At 54.9% G+C, this 14,787-nt stretch overlaps 1 protein-coding gene across 1 annotated transcript in view; it reads right to left on the bottom strand.

Moving 5' to 3' along the window:
- Positions 1-7,182: 7,182 nt before the first annotated feature.
- The window catches only part of TRIM35 (tripartite motif containing 35), an 11,213-nt gene continuing 3,608 nt past the window's right edge, over positions 7,183-14,787 (bottom strand). The window contains exons 3-6 of the mRNA XM_006037230.3: positions 13,990-14,220; positions 13,104-13,126; positions 11,057-11,178; positions 7,183-7,934 (exon numbers count right to left, since the gene is read on the bottom strand). Coding sequence (XP_006037292.1) covers positions 7,369-7,934; positions 11,057-11,178; positions 13,104-13,126; positions 13,990-14,220 — 942 coding nt within the window. The 3' untranslated portion in view covers positions 7,183-7,368. The remainder of the gene's footprint in view (positions 7,935-11,056; positions 11,179-13,103; positions 13,127-13,989; positions 14,221-14,787) is intronic.

The following is a 14,787-nucleotide window of genomic DNA, read 5'->3' as shown; positions in this document are numbered from 1 at the left end:
TGATGCCTTGTCTTGTGTCTGGGATGACTGAAGGTTTGTGTACTTCTGGATAATGGGTTTGTCTGGGATAGTGTGGACAGGGCCGATCGTGCCTCAGGCAGGGGGCGAATTAGATGTGACCTCTGGAGGTCCCTGCCAGCCCCACTTCTCTATGACTCTGTGAGAGCCCTCCCCCATGGAAACCAGTCTTCTGCAGCAGCTAGCTTTTCAGCTTTTGTTAAGCAGGAAAGGAAGGGCGAATCAGCTGGGATTTAGGCTCTGTCCTTGCTCTCTGCAGCCATAACTTCAAACAATTTCCCCTCCTTCATTCTGCCTTTCAAAAACAAGGTGAGTATTATATTTTGGGACATGTTATATGTGAGAAAATACAGTATCTCACTGCCCCTGCCCTTCACCTCCTATGACACAAGCCCCTACAGTCTGCGTCCAACTTCCTCTCTGACAATCTTCCCCTTGTTTGCATGGTCAGAGCTGGAACCTGCCGTATAACAAGCTTGGAAAATCTGCAGGCAGCATCATTCAAATGTATCGCAGCTGGTGCGGTTGTATGTCGTGTGTGAGCAAGCGCTCCGTCTCGGGGAGACGCCGCGTTCTTGTTCGTTCTGGTGACACGGGGTCCGGTTCTCTGTGGAGATGGCCTCAGGAGAGGCAGCCTCCGGGAGCTTCTTCTCTGCCTCGGTCTCTCGCGAAAGGCAATTTCTTCTGGCCGGGTTCCTCCACCAGAACCAGCCACTGACTCAGCATCGTGGACCGAAATTAAAAAAAACCGATTAGAACTGGGTGATTATTTTTTTGCATGAAAACTTTGCATCAGATTCAAGTCAAGATGCATCTTTTGCAAATGCATGCTCATTTGGTTGCATTGTTTCAGTCCTCTGATTGCTTCTCTCTCCTTCTTTTCCATTGCTTTCTGCATGTCCTTTCACAGCATCTGATCTAGTGAGCTTCAGCTCATGAAAACTTGTTCTGTGTGCGCGCGCGTGTTTACACATGTGTAAATATACATATATGGGAGTCTGAAGTAAAGCAGAAGGCAGGGTAGAATTGCACCTTATAGACTAACCCAAGTAGATCTAGCTATCTATCTATCTATCTATCTATCTATCTTGTGGTATATGTGTGTGTGTGTTTGTGTGTGTGCTTACACATATGTGTACACATACATATACGTATATGTTCATCTGAAGTAAATTAGAAGCAGGGTAGAATTGCACCTTATAGACTAACTAAAGTAGATCTATCTCTCTATCTATCTATCTATCTACTTTGGTTAGTCTATAAGGTGCAAATCTACCCTGCCTTCTACTTTACTTTGAACTAACACAGACAACTAGGTCTCAGCCCCATGTGCAGAAGTAGTAGTTTTACTAAGGGCTTAAACAGTGGGTTTGTCTGGGTTGATTTGGAGAGGCCTGATCCTGCCCCAGGCAGGGGTTGGATAGATGTGGCCTCTGCAGCTCCCTGCCCACCCCCCGGCTCTCGGATTCGATGGGGCAGTGTATTTCAATGTATTATCATTTTGAATTAATGTTTCGTTTAGAGATTGACTTTGCTTTTCTTGAAAAAATCCGCTGGGACGTATCATTCTGCAACCCCCCAAAAAGCCATTATATGCCAGGTCAAGAGAAACAGGGTTGCCTTTGAGCCTCAGTGGAATTTTCTCAACTTTTCAATTTGGCAAAATAGGCCTAAAAAAAGTTTCATTTCCCCTTGACCTGAAACAACTTTCTCTTTGGTTTTTAAATTTTTTTTTGCAGCTCAGCCAGTAACACGAAAAAAACCACAAATCCCTTCTTTGCATCGCTCCTGGGATTTCCCCACATGTACTTTTTGACTATGTCTGCTCTAGGACAAGGGTATATGTTTAAATAAAACATGTTACACTGAGCATAAACCTTGAGTCCACATCTTTTATTTGTCCACTGAAGGGAAGCCAGTCTCTTGTGACCCAGATACCTGCAGCTGCTTGCTAGGCAGGGGACACTGGTGCCTGGATGGGATGTGGGGTTGGAAAGATAAGTAATGCATAGAATATCATAGAAATCATAGAGAAAGAAGTGGGGCTGGAGGGAGCTCCAGGGGTCTGTCACATCGACCTAAAGGCAGGATCAGCCCTGTGCAAACCAACCCAGTGTCCAACCTTGGAGCAAAATGACACAGTCAGCACCAGACATCACACCTGAGCTTGCTACGGGGAAAGCAGGGGGACCGCGGCAGCCAATGTAAAAGGGTGTAAATAGATGCTCAAGAGACCCCAGGGAGAGTCCATGCCCCTACTACACAGGAAGGCAAACCCCCCGCAGTCTGCACCAGTCTGACCAGGGGGTAGCATTGCTTCCAGACCCCAAATCTGGCATCAGTCTGACCCTGAGCTTTAACCAGGACGCTCTGGTTTAAATCCCAGCTGGAGCATTAGCACAGCCCAGTCCCCATCCCCAGCCTGGGCTGCAGCACCTTCTAAAAAAGACCATGAACCATGTAGCAGAAAGAGGGGTTTGTGATGGCAGGGGGTGGGGAGGGGAGTGGGGATTTCCTCCCAGCCCCACGCAGGAACCAGCAATGCCCATGCGGATATTGCAGGGGGTCTAGGAGGGATTGATTGAGACCGAGTTGGCAATTCACCTATGCTGCAAAATTTGAGCCGGAGGGCAGAAACATGGGGTGAAATGCAGCTGCTATTACTGCTGGGATCTGCGTTGCTGACTGGCACGGCCCCTTTCTGGCCTGGAAACCTTTTCCGACCAACGCATGTGACTGCCTCCCGTGTCTTGCACCGCCGGAGGCTCTTCTCCGAGCCCCGCACCGAGAGGCAGGTGACGAGGCGAGAACCTCAGCTTCTCCCGATGCGAACCTGCAAGGTCCCAGCCTCGGTCATGGGGTAGAAGAGCTTGTAAGCGTGACTCCCACGGCTCCGATCAGGGAAAAGGAGCCAGCAGGGATCATTTTTCAATATACTTATGGCTCATGATTTTGGGGGGTCCTGACTTTGTGTTTGGGGGAACAATTTAGGTCAACTCTAGGGCAGGGGAGATTCAAAGGTAGGTCCCAGCCCTCCGTGAGACCGGGCATTGAATTGGTCTTTGCCGTGGGTGGTATCGATGATCCTGATGGTGGAGATCCTCGGAGACCCCATAAACCCAGTCGATTATCCTTGTTCGGTGCTGCCCTCCCTATAGAGGGGGAGATCCATGCCTGAGGGCCGCTTTTCTCCCGGAGCAGGTGATCTCACCTGAGGGTCACCAGTCCCTTAGCGTTAGCTTTTGTGCCGCTTCGGCATCTTTTGCGTTCAGCTCAGCGGTCCCCCTTCCTAAGGAGAATCCTATGCAAATAAGAGACACGGAAACCATGGAAACGGATGGTTAATGCCATCCTCGATCTAGCTGGTTCTTGGCCAGCCCCGAGACGGTGCGCTTGCACAGAAATTGGGTGATGTATGGGCTACAGCTGCACGAATAACAGAACAGCAGGTCTTTCCACCAGGGTGTATTTAAAGCCAATCACACAGGGGATGCGGTTTTAAAGCTGGGTTAGGATCAGTGGAAATTTGGGTGGGAACGACTGATGTTTGCACGGTGCTTTGCAGATAACCAGGCTGGGATTGCATTTGAGTGGAAGAAAAGGCAGGCTGAACTCCTGTGAAGCCCTGGGAATTAGCTCGGGGTTACGCAGAGATCTCGGCCAGGCGATATCAGTGCTAAATACCAACGTCCTTTGCTTAAAGGAACAGAGCCCAGGCGATGCCCCAAATTCAGGCTTTTCAGCGTGCAAGCTTTCAGGGGGAAAAATGCCAATGCTTTGGAAATGTTATCATTCATATAAGGAAGGGAGAAAGCTGGGATTCCTCTGGACAGGGATTGGACATCTCCATCCTTGGAGGTTGTTAAGACCTGACAACGCCTTGGCTGGGATGAAGTAGTTTGGGGCTGGTCCTGCTTGGACTAGATGTGGCCTCCTGACGTCCCTTCAACCCTCATTTTCTATGGCTTTGTACAACTATGCTAGGGGTCTGGGGCTGGATTATTCAGTTTAATACTGCAGCTTCTTACATCCTCTGGGATTCGGAAAGGCGGCCCGACCCGTCCAGACCTCCGAGGTCGGGGAGTGTGGGCCAGGATGGGCATTTCTATAAGAAGGACTTAGGAAGGAGGATTTGGGGCCTGATCCTCAGCAGCTAGCAGTGATCCTGAGTGACCCTGGCAGGGCCTGACAAAGTGAGAGACGTCCTGTGCGTTCCCAGTCAGGGACTGGTGCTGGTAGAAAGGAAGGGACTCATTGTACGGCATGAAGCCAAGCGCATCCGCTTACAAAATGGTACCCACCCCATCTTCTCCAAGGCACGGCGGTAGTGGCCCCCCCCCCTGCCGCAAGGGCCAGGCTGCAGGGCTGAGCAGTGGGTTATGCTGTGATAACCGGCTCCCAGCTGGAGCATTGGCACAGCCCAATCCCCATCCCCAGCCTGGGCTGCAGCCGGCACCCAGCGCCTCTGGGGGAGGCTTAACCCCCCCCCCGACACATGGAGCAGGCAACCAGCAAAGCCCAAAAGCCTGGGATATCCCCACAGCAGAGCATGGGCATTGCTGCACCTAGATCATCCCCAACCAGCGTCTGTCCAGTCTCTCCTTGACACCTCCAGTGATGGAGAGACCCCCCCGTCCCGTCCCCGGTGTCTCTCCCACAGCCTCCATGCTCTGACAGGGAAGAAGTTGCCTACTGCCATATGCCACCTCTTCATTAGGGGCACCGTGCTACATAGACAGACCAACAGCGGTGCAGTGACAAGCCCAAGGTGACCAAGAGCACCTGTGTCAGAGCTGAGAACTGACTCCAGGTCTCCTAGCATCTGAACAACAAGCTCCTCCTGCCGCCGCATGCGTTGGCCGGTACAATAGGCCAGCCAGCTCTCTGCAACGCTGTGCATAGCTGGACCACTCGCCGTACAAAAGCTCCCAGCGAATCCAGGCACTCAGGCAGTGCTCGTTACTGCCTGAGCATCTAACGAAGCCCTTGCTAGCAAGACAAGGTATGTGCCAGCAGCGCTAGCTCTAAGCCAGAGGCAGGGCTTTGTCTGGCTGACAATAGAGTTGCTGTTCTCTTTGATCTCGTGGCCATCCAGCTAGCAGCAGTGCCAGCCACAGAGGGGACAAAACAAGACAAGAAATCAGGGTGGCAAACACAGGAGCGGCCCTGTTTGCCCAGGGGGCAACAACGGGGCATTTTGCTTTGTGCTAACAGTAAAACCCAGCCCCGCAAAGCAGAGCAGAGCAGAGCAGGCTGCAGAGAGATGCCTCCTGCTGCAGCAGACTCCAGGCCCCAGCATCCAGGGCCAGGTGGCATGGGACACGGCCGTGCCAGGGCCCTCCACCCATGCAGCAGCCGGGAAGGGCAGGCAACTCTGCAGGATGCTCTGTGCAGAGTCCACCCCGCACCTGAAGCAGGTTGGGTTTGGGGGCCTTGCTCCTCACTGCAATGACCATGCAACCAAGCGTGAATGCACACAGGTCTTTTCATGAGGCCCCCAGCAGCGACCAGTTTGCAGCCATCTAGGGAGAGAGAAACGGGTGCTCAAAGATTACGCATGAGTGGTTTACCTCTTACCAGGCCTATTCCCTGCTGGCAGGTATCCTTTGCCTAAGCGAGCAAACCAGGGTGCGTCCAAGTCCAGGACTTTGCCAGCAAACACCTTGCAAGCATTGCCTTGTCCATCTGGGGCCTTCGGCCCCCTTCATCTGCTTTCACCTGCTGATGAGAATCACTCCCTTCGTTGTTCGCATGCTATTGCGGGATCTGCTTTGCTGGGGCCAGCAACACCCTGCCCCAGTGACAGTCCTGGGGAGAGAAATCCTGGGTTGTGTGAGCTTACCCACGCTCTCCTGGCACACCTAGTGATGGGAAACTGAGGCAGAGCTAAGCACGAGGGGAGGAGTGGTGCCTGCTGCCCAGTGGGAAGCGCGGGACTGGGCAGAGAAGGGAGGATTGCATTGAATTAATGTTGCATTTCAGTCGTATGCTCCAGGGTCTTTGCTGGCCTGATGCAGAGACCAGAAAGGACTGCCTTTCCCTAAAGCATCGGTTACTGGCCACAGCTAGGAGCAGGGGACTCTGGTTTTAGAACAGGATATTCCCATTGGGCTTGAACCAGCCGGTTTCCTGAACCCGAGAAGCACCTGGCCTTGGGGACAGACTCGAGAGCAAGGTGTTTTGCTGGCATGGACAGACATAATATCTGACATGGCTCCAAAGGCACCAGGTTTGGAAGTGTTTCCAAGAGGCAGCATTTCAGCTGGGGTGGGGGAAGAGATGTACAGCCCCTGCAGCAACGTTCCTCCAGCATCCCAGAGTGCTCTGCTTCTCCACTCCCCCTCTACAAGCACTCGCACAGAAGGTGGGAAGAAAGCCGACGTCAGCGGGTGTCCTCCTGTTGCTACCTCCGCTCTCCCCAAACTGGAGGCAGACATGGAGGTAGGCAGGGATTGCCTATGCTGCTCTCCTAGCTCCCTGGGTTGGGGAATGGCAAGGGCACCATGGGATGCTGGAGGAGCCGTAGGTTTCTGGCCCCAGTAGGTAGAGGGTTCATATACAAGGAGAAGCAAAGTGCTTCTAAAAGGGGCATGCCATTCAAGCATGTCCCTGTTTGGAGTATCAAAATGCCTCAAAAGCCCTTCGAATCAGAGAAGAAGGGCTGGGAGGGAGCTCCAGGGGTCACATCAAGTCTAAGCCCTGCCTGAGGCAGCATCAGCCTTGTCCAAACCAGCCCAGGCAAATCCATCGTCCAACTTCTTATCAAAGGTACAGGAGCTCTCTGAAGGCACCCAAAATACTTACTGTGAGCATGTCGACACGTGCACTTTAATGCGCATTAGCCTGTTTTAATGCGCATTAAAGTGTCACCAAAAAGCCCATGCTCTTTACTTAATGCGCATTAAAGTAGGCTAACATGCCTTTTCCTAGTACCTCACAACGGAGGTACTAGATTTAATGTGCATTAACGGCATTAATGAACGTGTAGATGGGCCCAGTGCAATGTGTGCTGTAGACTCGTGGCTGTGACTGGGCAAGGACTCGGTGACCTCCCTGGGGGGGAGAATGGAGCATGCAATGCTGGGTCGAGTGAGGGCATGTGGAGTTCGCCACCCCAGACCGGACCCCAAACCACAGCGGCGATGACAACACGATTCTTGTGTGTAAGAACAAAAGTTTAATATTTTTCTCTCTAAAAACAAAAAAAAGGGAACAATCTTTTGTGTAGTAGAAAACAAAGAGCCACCACCCCACAAATGGCTTTGACGGAGCAAGGAGACGGAGGACGAGACGGGCTTGCTTCCTTTAGGGATGCCTGCTGGATGGAAGGGACCTTCGTGGCGGTGCCACTCAGGGGGGGACGTCCTCCCTGATCTGGACCTGCAAGGGGCAGATGCGGAGGGAGCCAGAGGATGCGTCGGGCGCCAGGCTCCCCACGTAGAAGTAGGGGAAGACCTCGCCGTTGAACTTCTCGTGGAAGGTGTAAATGTGGCTCTTCCGTTCGGCATCGTAGAAGGACAGCTCGCCCTCGTCGCAGTCCAGCTCCACCCGCAGTCGCCGCAGGGCCCCCGGCACCATCTCCGAGCGGGCCGAGTTGGAGGCCCGGCATGCCTCGCTCTCCTGGCCCTGCAGACGGTAGATGTACCAGAAGCCCGAGCGAGCGGCGTGGTGGAAGTTCCAGCGCCGGCCGCTGCGGCCCCGTGCCACGCCCACGCGCCAGTTCTCCAGCCCGCCCAGGTCCACCTCCCACGTGTGGAAGCCCTTGGAGAAGCCGCAGGAGCCCAGGATGCAGGGGGCTGAAGAGAAGCGCTCAGGGTTGTCCACCAGCAGCTTGTAGCCCCCGTTGCCCACTGCCGTGAGGTCGCTGGAGACCGAAAGCCAGCCTGCTGCCGAGTTGGGGTCAAAGCTGAAAGGCACTGAGGGGGGAGGAGAAGATGGGGGCATTAGGAGGCCTCTGGAGCTGCCCACGAGCCATGGAGTCATGTGGCAGGGTGATGGGAAAGGGTCCCGTTGAGGGCAAGAGAAGAGCTACGGGCAAAGATTGCAACCACTGCCCCCAGGCCCTCCCACCCCCTACACAGGGAGCTCCAAGCAGCTCATCCCAGGTGGCCAGTGGTTACTGCTGCTCCGCCGCTCACATCAGATCGCCCGCGTGATCCCTGCATCCTTGGGCAGCACTGTACCTGGCACCTGCTATTCAGTCCCTGGGTCCCAACCCACGTTCCTGCTCCAGAGACGTGCTTCCCAGCTGTGGGGAGCTCACAAGATTGGTCTGAATCCGTGCCTGGAAGAACTAGTGGAGCTGGTGCCAGCGAGGCCCTGTAAGCCCCTCCCTATTACAGCTGTGACTCCTCCCCCTGTCCAGACAGGTCATGCCTGCTGGACCAATACGAGTCACAGTTTCTCCCCCAATTGGTCCACCCCCAGAGGCCAAAACAGACCAGGCTATTAGCCCACTACACATCAGGAGAGGGGACTGCATGGGGTCATCTCCAGCCTAGTCCATAGCTGGGACCTAGGCAAGGGCCTGGGATCATGCAATGTCCAGGATGGATGAAGACACTGATTAAAATTGGGAGAGCAGCCAGGGACGGGTAGGCTGGGGGGCATCTGCACAGCTGGTTCTGTTCAGCCCATCACGTGCCACAGCTGCAAGCAAGGACAGAGCAGAGAAGCACAGGATCCTAGAGCTAGGGGACTGGCAGGGAGCTCCAGAGGTCACATCTAGTCCAATCCCTACCTGAGGGCAGGATCAGCCCTGTGCAAACCACCCCAGACAAATCCACTGTCCAGCCTCTGAGCAAAACTACTGTCAAGCCTGACAGCACCAGGCATCACACCCAGCCCTGCCACAGGGAAAGCAGGGGGGCTGCGGCAGCCAACGTCCTGCTGCTGTCAAGGTTATTAATATACAGTCAAGAGATTCCAGGTAGAGGCCATGCCCCTGCTACAAAGGAAGGCAACACCCCCCCACCCCCGCAGTCCGCACCAATCTAACCGGGGGGGGCGGGGGCAAATCCCTTCCTGACCCCAAACGCAGCACCGGTCTGACCCCGAGCAAAGGAGCAAGACCCTCTAGGGTTGGAAGGAGAAAACCAACAATGCCCAGAAGCCTGGGAAGTATCAAGCACCCTCCACACATCACCCGCTCTCACTGGGCACCCAGAGCTCCCCTTTCTGTATCCCCTCCAGGAGCTGATCCCAGCTCCTTTAATCCTCTTCCATAACCAAGCCAGCCGTGGAGCTCTGCCTCCCTGCTCTGGCAGCAAAGAGGTTTTTCCCGATGCCAGGTCTAAACCTACTTTGCTGCTGTGCCCTCCTCTCTGCAGCAGGAGAGAAAAGGTGCTTTCCCTCTGCTTCCTAGAAACCTTTCAGGTATTTGCAGATCCCCTCTTAAGCACTGTTTTTGCAAGTGAACCTGCCCAGCTCCTTCAGCCTCTTCTCAATGGAAGCAATGTGACCCCTCGTCCACACCTCCCAAACCAAACCCTTGCCATTGTAGTTTTACCCCACCATAAACAACCCTTCCAGGACACATGGGTCCTACCCTGGAACTCCCCTGCATTGGTCATACCAGCCCCTGACCCACATTACATACATTACGCCATTAACTGGTTCAGCATGCAATACTTTTAGACCCGTCACATGTGCAAAGTAATCACACCAAAAAAAATAGCTGTCCAGTTACAAAAATGGTCATCCAGCTACAAAGTTAGTACTTGAAAATGTGCAACAACTCTATAGCTGGTTGCACACTAGCCAGCCTCCATTTGAATGTGTAGCAGGTCCTGGCATTTCACCTTGATTGCACGCAGTTGCCTCTGCTACCATCTCTGCCCTGCCCACTGCCCCACTGTTACCAGAGCACCTTGCTCGCCAAACAACAGCCTCCTGGCCTCGTGCTCCCATCCTGCCCCCTCTCCTCTCCCTGTAACTGGCAGCTCCAAGCTGCGACACGCACAGCAGCGAGCTCCGCACCTCCAGATGCTCTGCCCTTTGTTCAGGGCTTGCACAGCTGCCCTGCTGTTTGATGGATGGAAGGGAGCGCTGGGTGGATGGGGCTGCAGTGCTGCCTTCTAGCGGGAGAAAGCAGCCTTGCGAGTGGGTCTGGGCTGCTTTGGTTTGATTGCCAGCTCAGAGGATCACACATCCTTCTCCAGCAACCAGAGACACAAATCTTTGGCTTGGCTTAGCAGGGGCCTTGGGAGAAGAAGGTGAGGGGGTGATGGCTGTGGCATGCAAGCAGGGCAGGAGAACTCCTCTGTACGGGGTTCAGGCTCAGCTCATGAGCTCTGCCTTGCAAACAAGCCAAGGGCTTCAGGCTCCAGTCCTTGGTGCCTGTCACAGCACCAGACACCTCTGCAGCAAAGCCAGGGGCTGGATTTGCAGGGAGAATGGTGCTGCTGTATTGGGAATGAGGACCGGCACCTGGGTCTCAAGGTCTTAGGGATGCCTCCCAGCATCAGGCCGCTAGCTCCATCATCTTCCTCCTGCCTAGAGGTTCCCTGCTGAGCGGGCGATGCCACGCCAACAAGAATGACCAAACCCGAATGGGTCTTTGCTGGGGCTTCCCTATGCTCTCCAGCCCTGATCCAGCCCAACCTGGGACAGCCTGGGGAGAGCCGAAGCCAAGGAGGGCCCTGAAGGAGGGACACATGCTGGGACCAAATGTTCGTGGGGGCTGTAATCCTGGGGTCTCCTCTGATATCATGAAACGAAGGGGTTTTCCAGCCCTGGGGAGATCACTGAAGAAGATGAAGAAGTGTGAAGGGTGGGGGGATACAGCTACATCTCAGGGGCTGGGTTCAAGGGTGCTCCGGGTCAGGATCTGCCCGGTACATCCAGGGTGCAACCCTGGCTGGGGTTACACGATTGCCAGGTCATCAGCAGCGTTTGATCCCCTAACCAGCAACTGCAACCGCAAGCAAAGTTCTCGAGCAGCAGTAGTAGGCTGCTTGCCTCTAGCAAGACCAGCCCCAGCGTGGCATGCCCCCACCCCGCACCTCCACGCCAGGGCGCAAGTTCCCCAGAGCCTCACCGACGGGGATGATCCCCAGCATCCTCTTCCACACGTCGTACTGGAGGGACCCCAGGTACTTGGCCACGTCGATCAGCATGCCCGGTAGGACCGCTTCCGGCTCCTCCGCTGTGCAGGCAATTCTGGAGTCGGGGACAAAAAGGACAGCATGAGGCAGAGGTACAGCGACAGACATGAATTGGGAGTGTGTCCCACCAGCTTGGAGCCATAGCACCCTGCCAGCCACAAAAGAGAAATACTTGCCATGGGGAACACAGCCTCCAAGCAAAGTCCACTGCCCAGGGGGGCCTGGAAATCCAGACCCGATTCTCCGCTTCCTGGCCTTATGCCCAATTGATAGCGGGTACCCCAGGGGAGCTGCGGACCCAGAGGTCAGAGCTGGCCAGGGCTGGGTGGGCAATACTGACCCCCGCCTGTATTATCCTGCTCAGACTCCTCTCCAGCACCCCAAGTCCAGCTCGGAGGGGCTGAGAGCTGACACTACGGCTGGAGCTCGTCCTCCTGGAGAAAGCCCTAGTGCATGTCCCAGCGCCAAGTTCAAGTACGATGCTACAATGCTGCCACCTAGCAGCCATGGGCCTGCACAGGGACAAGGTAAAACTTCAAATACTGATCTAGAGACCCAACCGGATGAGGCCGTGGACAGATATAAAAACTCTCAGATGTTTTAAACGGGGCAGCACGAGGTGAAGCTCAAGACCGTGCACTGGTCGAAGCTGTTCCTTGGATCTCAAGGGCATTTTAGCAACCCTTGCAGTAGCGGGACAGTGACAGCCCTCATCCCCCTGCTCTACCGTGGCAGGTTTGGGTGCTCTTGGATTATTTTTGGTGGAGAGAGGGCCCACGTGCTAAAGTGACAGGGTTAGTTTTAGGAACAGGTTAAACAAGCACGTGCGTGCGGTGGTTTGGATAGGGCTCAGGCAGGGGGTTGCACTAGGTGTTACCTCTGGAGGTCCCTTCCAACCCCACTTCTCTGTGAAGGCAATGGGCACACTTATACCAGGATAAAAGTAGGCAGATGTAACTGAACTGCTGCAACTCTATGCTGGTTGCAGAGTCAAAGCTGAAGCGATGTAGCTCGCCGGCAGGACAGGTAAGTAGGGAGCTGTGTTAGCCTCAAGTCAGGCAGAAAGCAGGGTAGAGAGGTGACTTATCTATGTATCTCTCATTCAGTTAGTCTGCAAGGTGCATCAGGACATGGATTTATAAAGGGGCAGAATGATACTTTCTGGTTTGAAGGGAATGGTTAACAAAGTGGAAAGTATCATGATGCTCTTTTATAAAACCATGCTGCAGCTACCCCTTGAGTCCTGCACCCAGCTTTGGTCCCTGCACCTCCAAAAGGACATAGAAGAACCAGAGAAGGTGCAGAAAAAGGCTACGAAGGTGAGGCTGGATATTAGGAAGAGGTTTCACACTAGGAGGGTGGTGAAGCACTGGCACAGGCTCCCCAGAGAGGTGATGCACACTCCATCCTTGGAGGTTTTCAAGACTTGGGTAGACAAAACCCTGGCTGGGATGATGTAATTGGGGCTGGTCCTGCTTGGAGCAGGGGGTTGGACTAGATGTGACCTCTTGAGGTCCCTCCCAGCCCTCATTTCCTATGATTCAAGTACGGAAATCGAGTCCACCAGACGTGGTGGAAGCTGAGGGTTCAGCCAGATAAAAAGAGAGGGCCTGGACACGTGCTTGGAGGAAAGGGGCACCGGTCACTATTGAGCAGGGAGAGAGGGGCAAGGCCTCTGCATCCCACCTGCCTGAACCTTCAATGCTGGAGAGAGAGGAACAGGGGAAAACCCTGGCCAGACTCAGATCATCTCTCTTCCAGTCCGCGCTCTCTGCCACCATGTGACACAGGAGACTGGGCAAGAGGGACCTAGGTCTGACCCAGTACGTGGTCATTTTTACAGCTTATACCAGTGCAGTTCTCAAGCTCCGACATGGGCAGAGGTGAATTCCCCCTGCTGTGGGGCGCTGGGTTATTCGGTAACCCCACTCTGCTGCATCAGGTGCACGAAAAAAGCAATGCGAGTGCCCAGGGGCTTACCTGCGCTTGCGGTTCTTGTGTTTCTGAAAGAGAGCAGAGAGGGCAGCATGTTAGAAACCCACGGAAAACACCTGGATTATTGGAAGAAAGCAACCGACAGGCTTGCAGGGAATTGCCGTGGCCTGCCGTACTGTGCTAAAGCAGCGCGCCGCTGTTTGTGGAGAAAGCTCTCACCGGGGCTGCAATCCAGCACCCTCCCCCCAGACCACAGCAAAGCTGCAAGCTCCAGAGTAGTCTTCTCCGTGGGGAACAGGCATTGCAAGAAGGTAAGACTACCCTGCCCAGCGAGTCCTTCCCCACGCAACAGCAACCTTTAAAACCCAGGGAGGGACCCTTGGCTGGTGGAGATTGGAGTCCGCTGAAGTCTGGGGAGCTCGGCCCATTCCCACAGCCCTGGGGCTCAGCTCCCCATGGACTGCACTGCCTCTTCACCCAGCTGCAGGCTTGGTGCTAGTCTCCTGCTGCCCCAAGCTCAGCACGGAGGATCCCACCATCTGCTCCAGCTGGCCAGGACCTTTGCGGGGGGACCCTGCAGCTCAGAAGGGACAGCAGCATTTCCCACGGAGCAGGATGGAGGCTTCTGGGCGAAGGACAGCTGCCACCCGACACCCCCCAGATCTGGAGCTCCCTGCATAGTCCCCTCCTGCCATGCATGTACCCTGGGTCATACCTAGCCCGCATCCCCACATCCTGCTCATTCCCAGGGTCATTACAGACACACACATGCGCACATGCGCATCCCTTCCCTGGTGTCTAGGGGCATGTGAAGCTAGCAAGATCACAGCTGCATTAACCCTTGCCTGCTGCCCTGTGGGGGTGGGGAGAGTTTGGGGGGCACCCGCCATCCCCCTTCTCTGACCCCCCAGGGCCTGGGGCTCGGCGTTACCCGGAGGAAGGTGCAGTCATCCTCCCGAAGGTCGGCCTGCAGCAGGTCGGCTTCGCGCACCAGGGTGCTGCTCTCTTCCGCCAGCTTTTGCACCTTGCCGTCGATGAGGCCCCGCTTGCTCCGGGCCTCGTCCCGCAGCTCGGCCAGCACGGCTTTCTCCTCACCCCGCAGGAACTCGTGCAGCTTCTCAAACTCCTGCTGGATCTGCTCCTCCAGCCGAGCTGCCTCTACCTGCAGCGGAGAGGCCAGGACCGCGCTATGGGATCGGAGCCACCAGCGCGACCCGTCACTTTAGGACAAGAAGCGGGGAATGTCTGCTGGATGCTGTGGGACTCGCTAGGACCTTGCGGCGCAGGATGGTGCGCTCCTACACCTGCCAAGGTGGGTCTCTGCCCCAGAGAGCATGCTATTAAAGCCAGGTGCGGAGCAGGGACTTTCTAGGGGGCTGGTTCTCCTCCAAACAAGAGGGGAGTTTGGTCACACACAAAAAAAGAAGTGATTTCACAGAAACCATCAGAGCATGAGAAGCTGAAAGGACAAAAGAAAAATTAAAACCTAAACTCACTCCCCAACCCCGCACGCAGACACGCCGCTGTGCGTATAGACTTCAAATTCTCAGCCTAGCTCCTGAAAACATACGGACTTGGCTTTCAGCCCTGTCCCAAAGAAAGAGCTTGGAGGAAGTGAGGAACTGAAACCAAAACTCGGGGAGCGTGGAGAGCAAACGCCCAGACGGGACCAGCCGCCAAGCTCAGGCAGGATGGGATGTTGAGTTTGGGACGGGCACACACGCACGAG

Source organism: Alligator sinensis, unplaced genomic scaffold (assembly GCF_000455745.1).
Source record: "Alligator sinensis unplaced genomic scaffold, ASM45574v1 scaffold1603_1, whole genome shotgun sequence".
Lineage (NCBI taxonomy): Eukaryota > Metazoa > Chordata > Crocodylia > Alligatoridae > Alligator > Alligator sinensis.
This window is presented reverse-complemented; position numbering and strand designations above follow the sequence as displayed.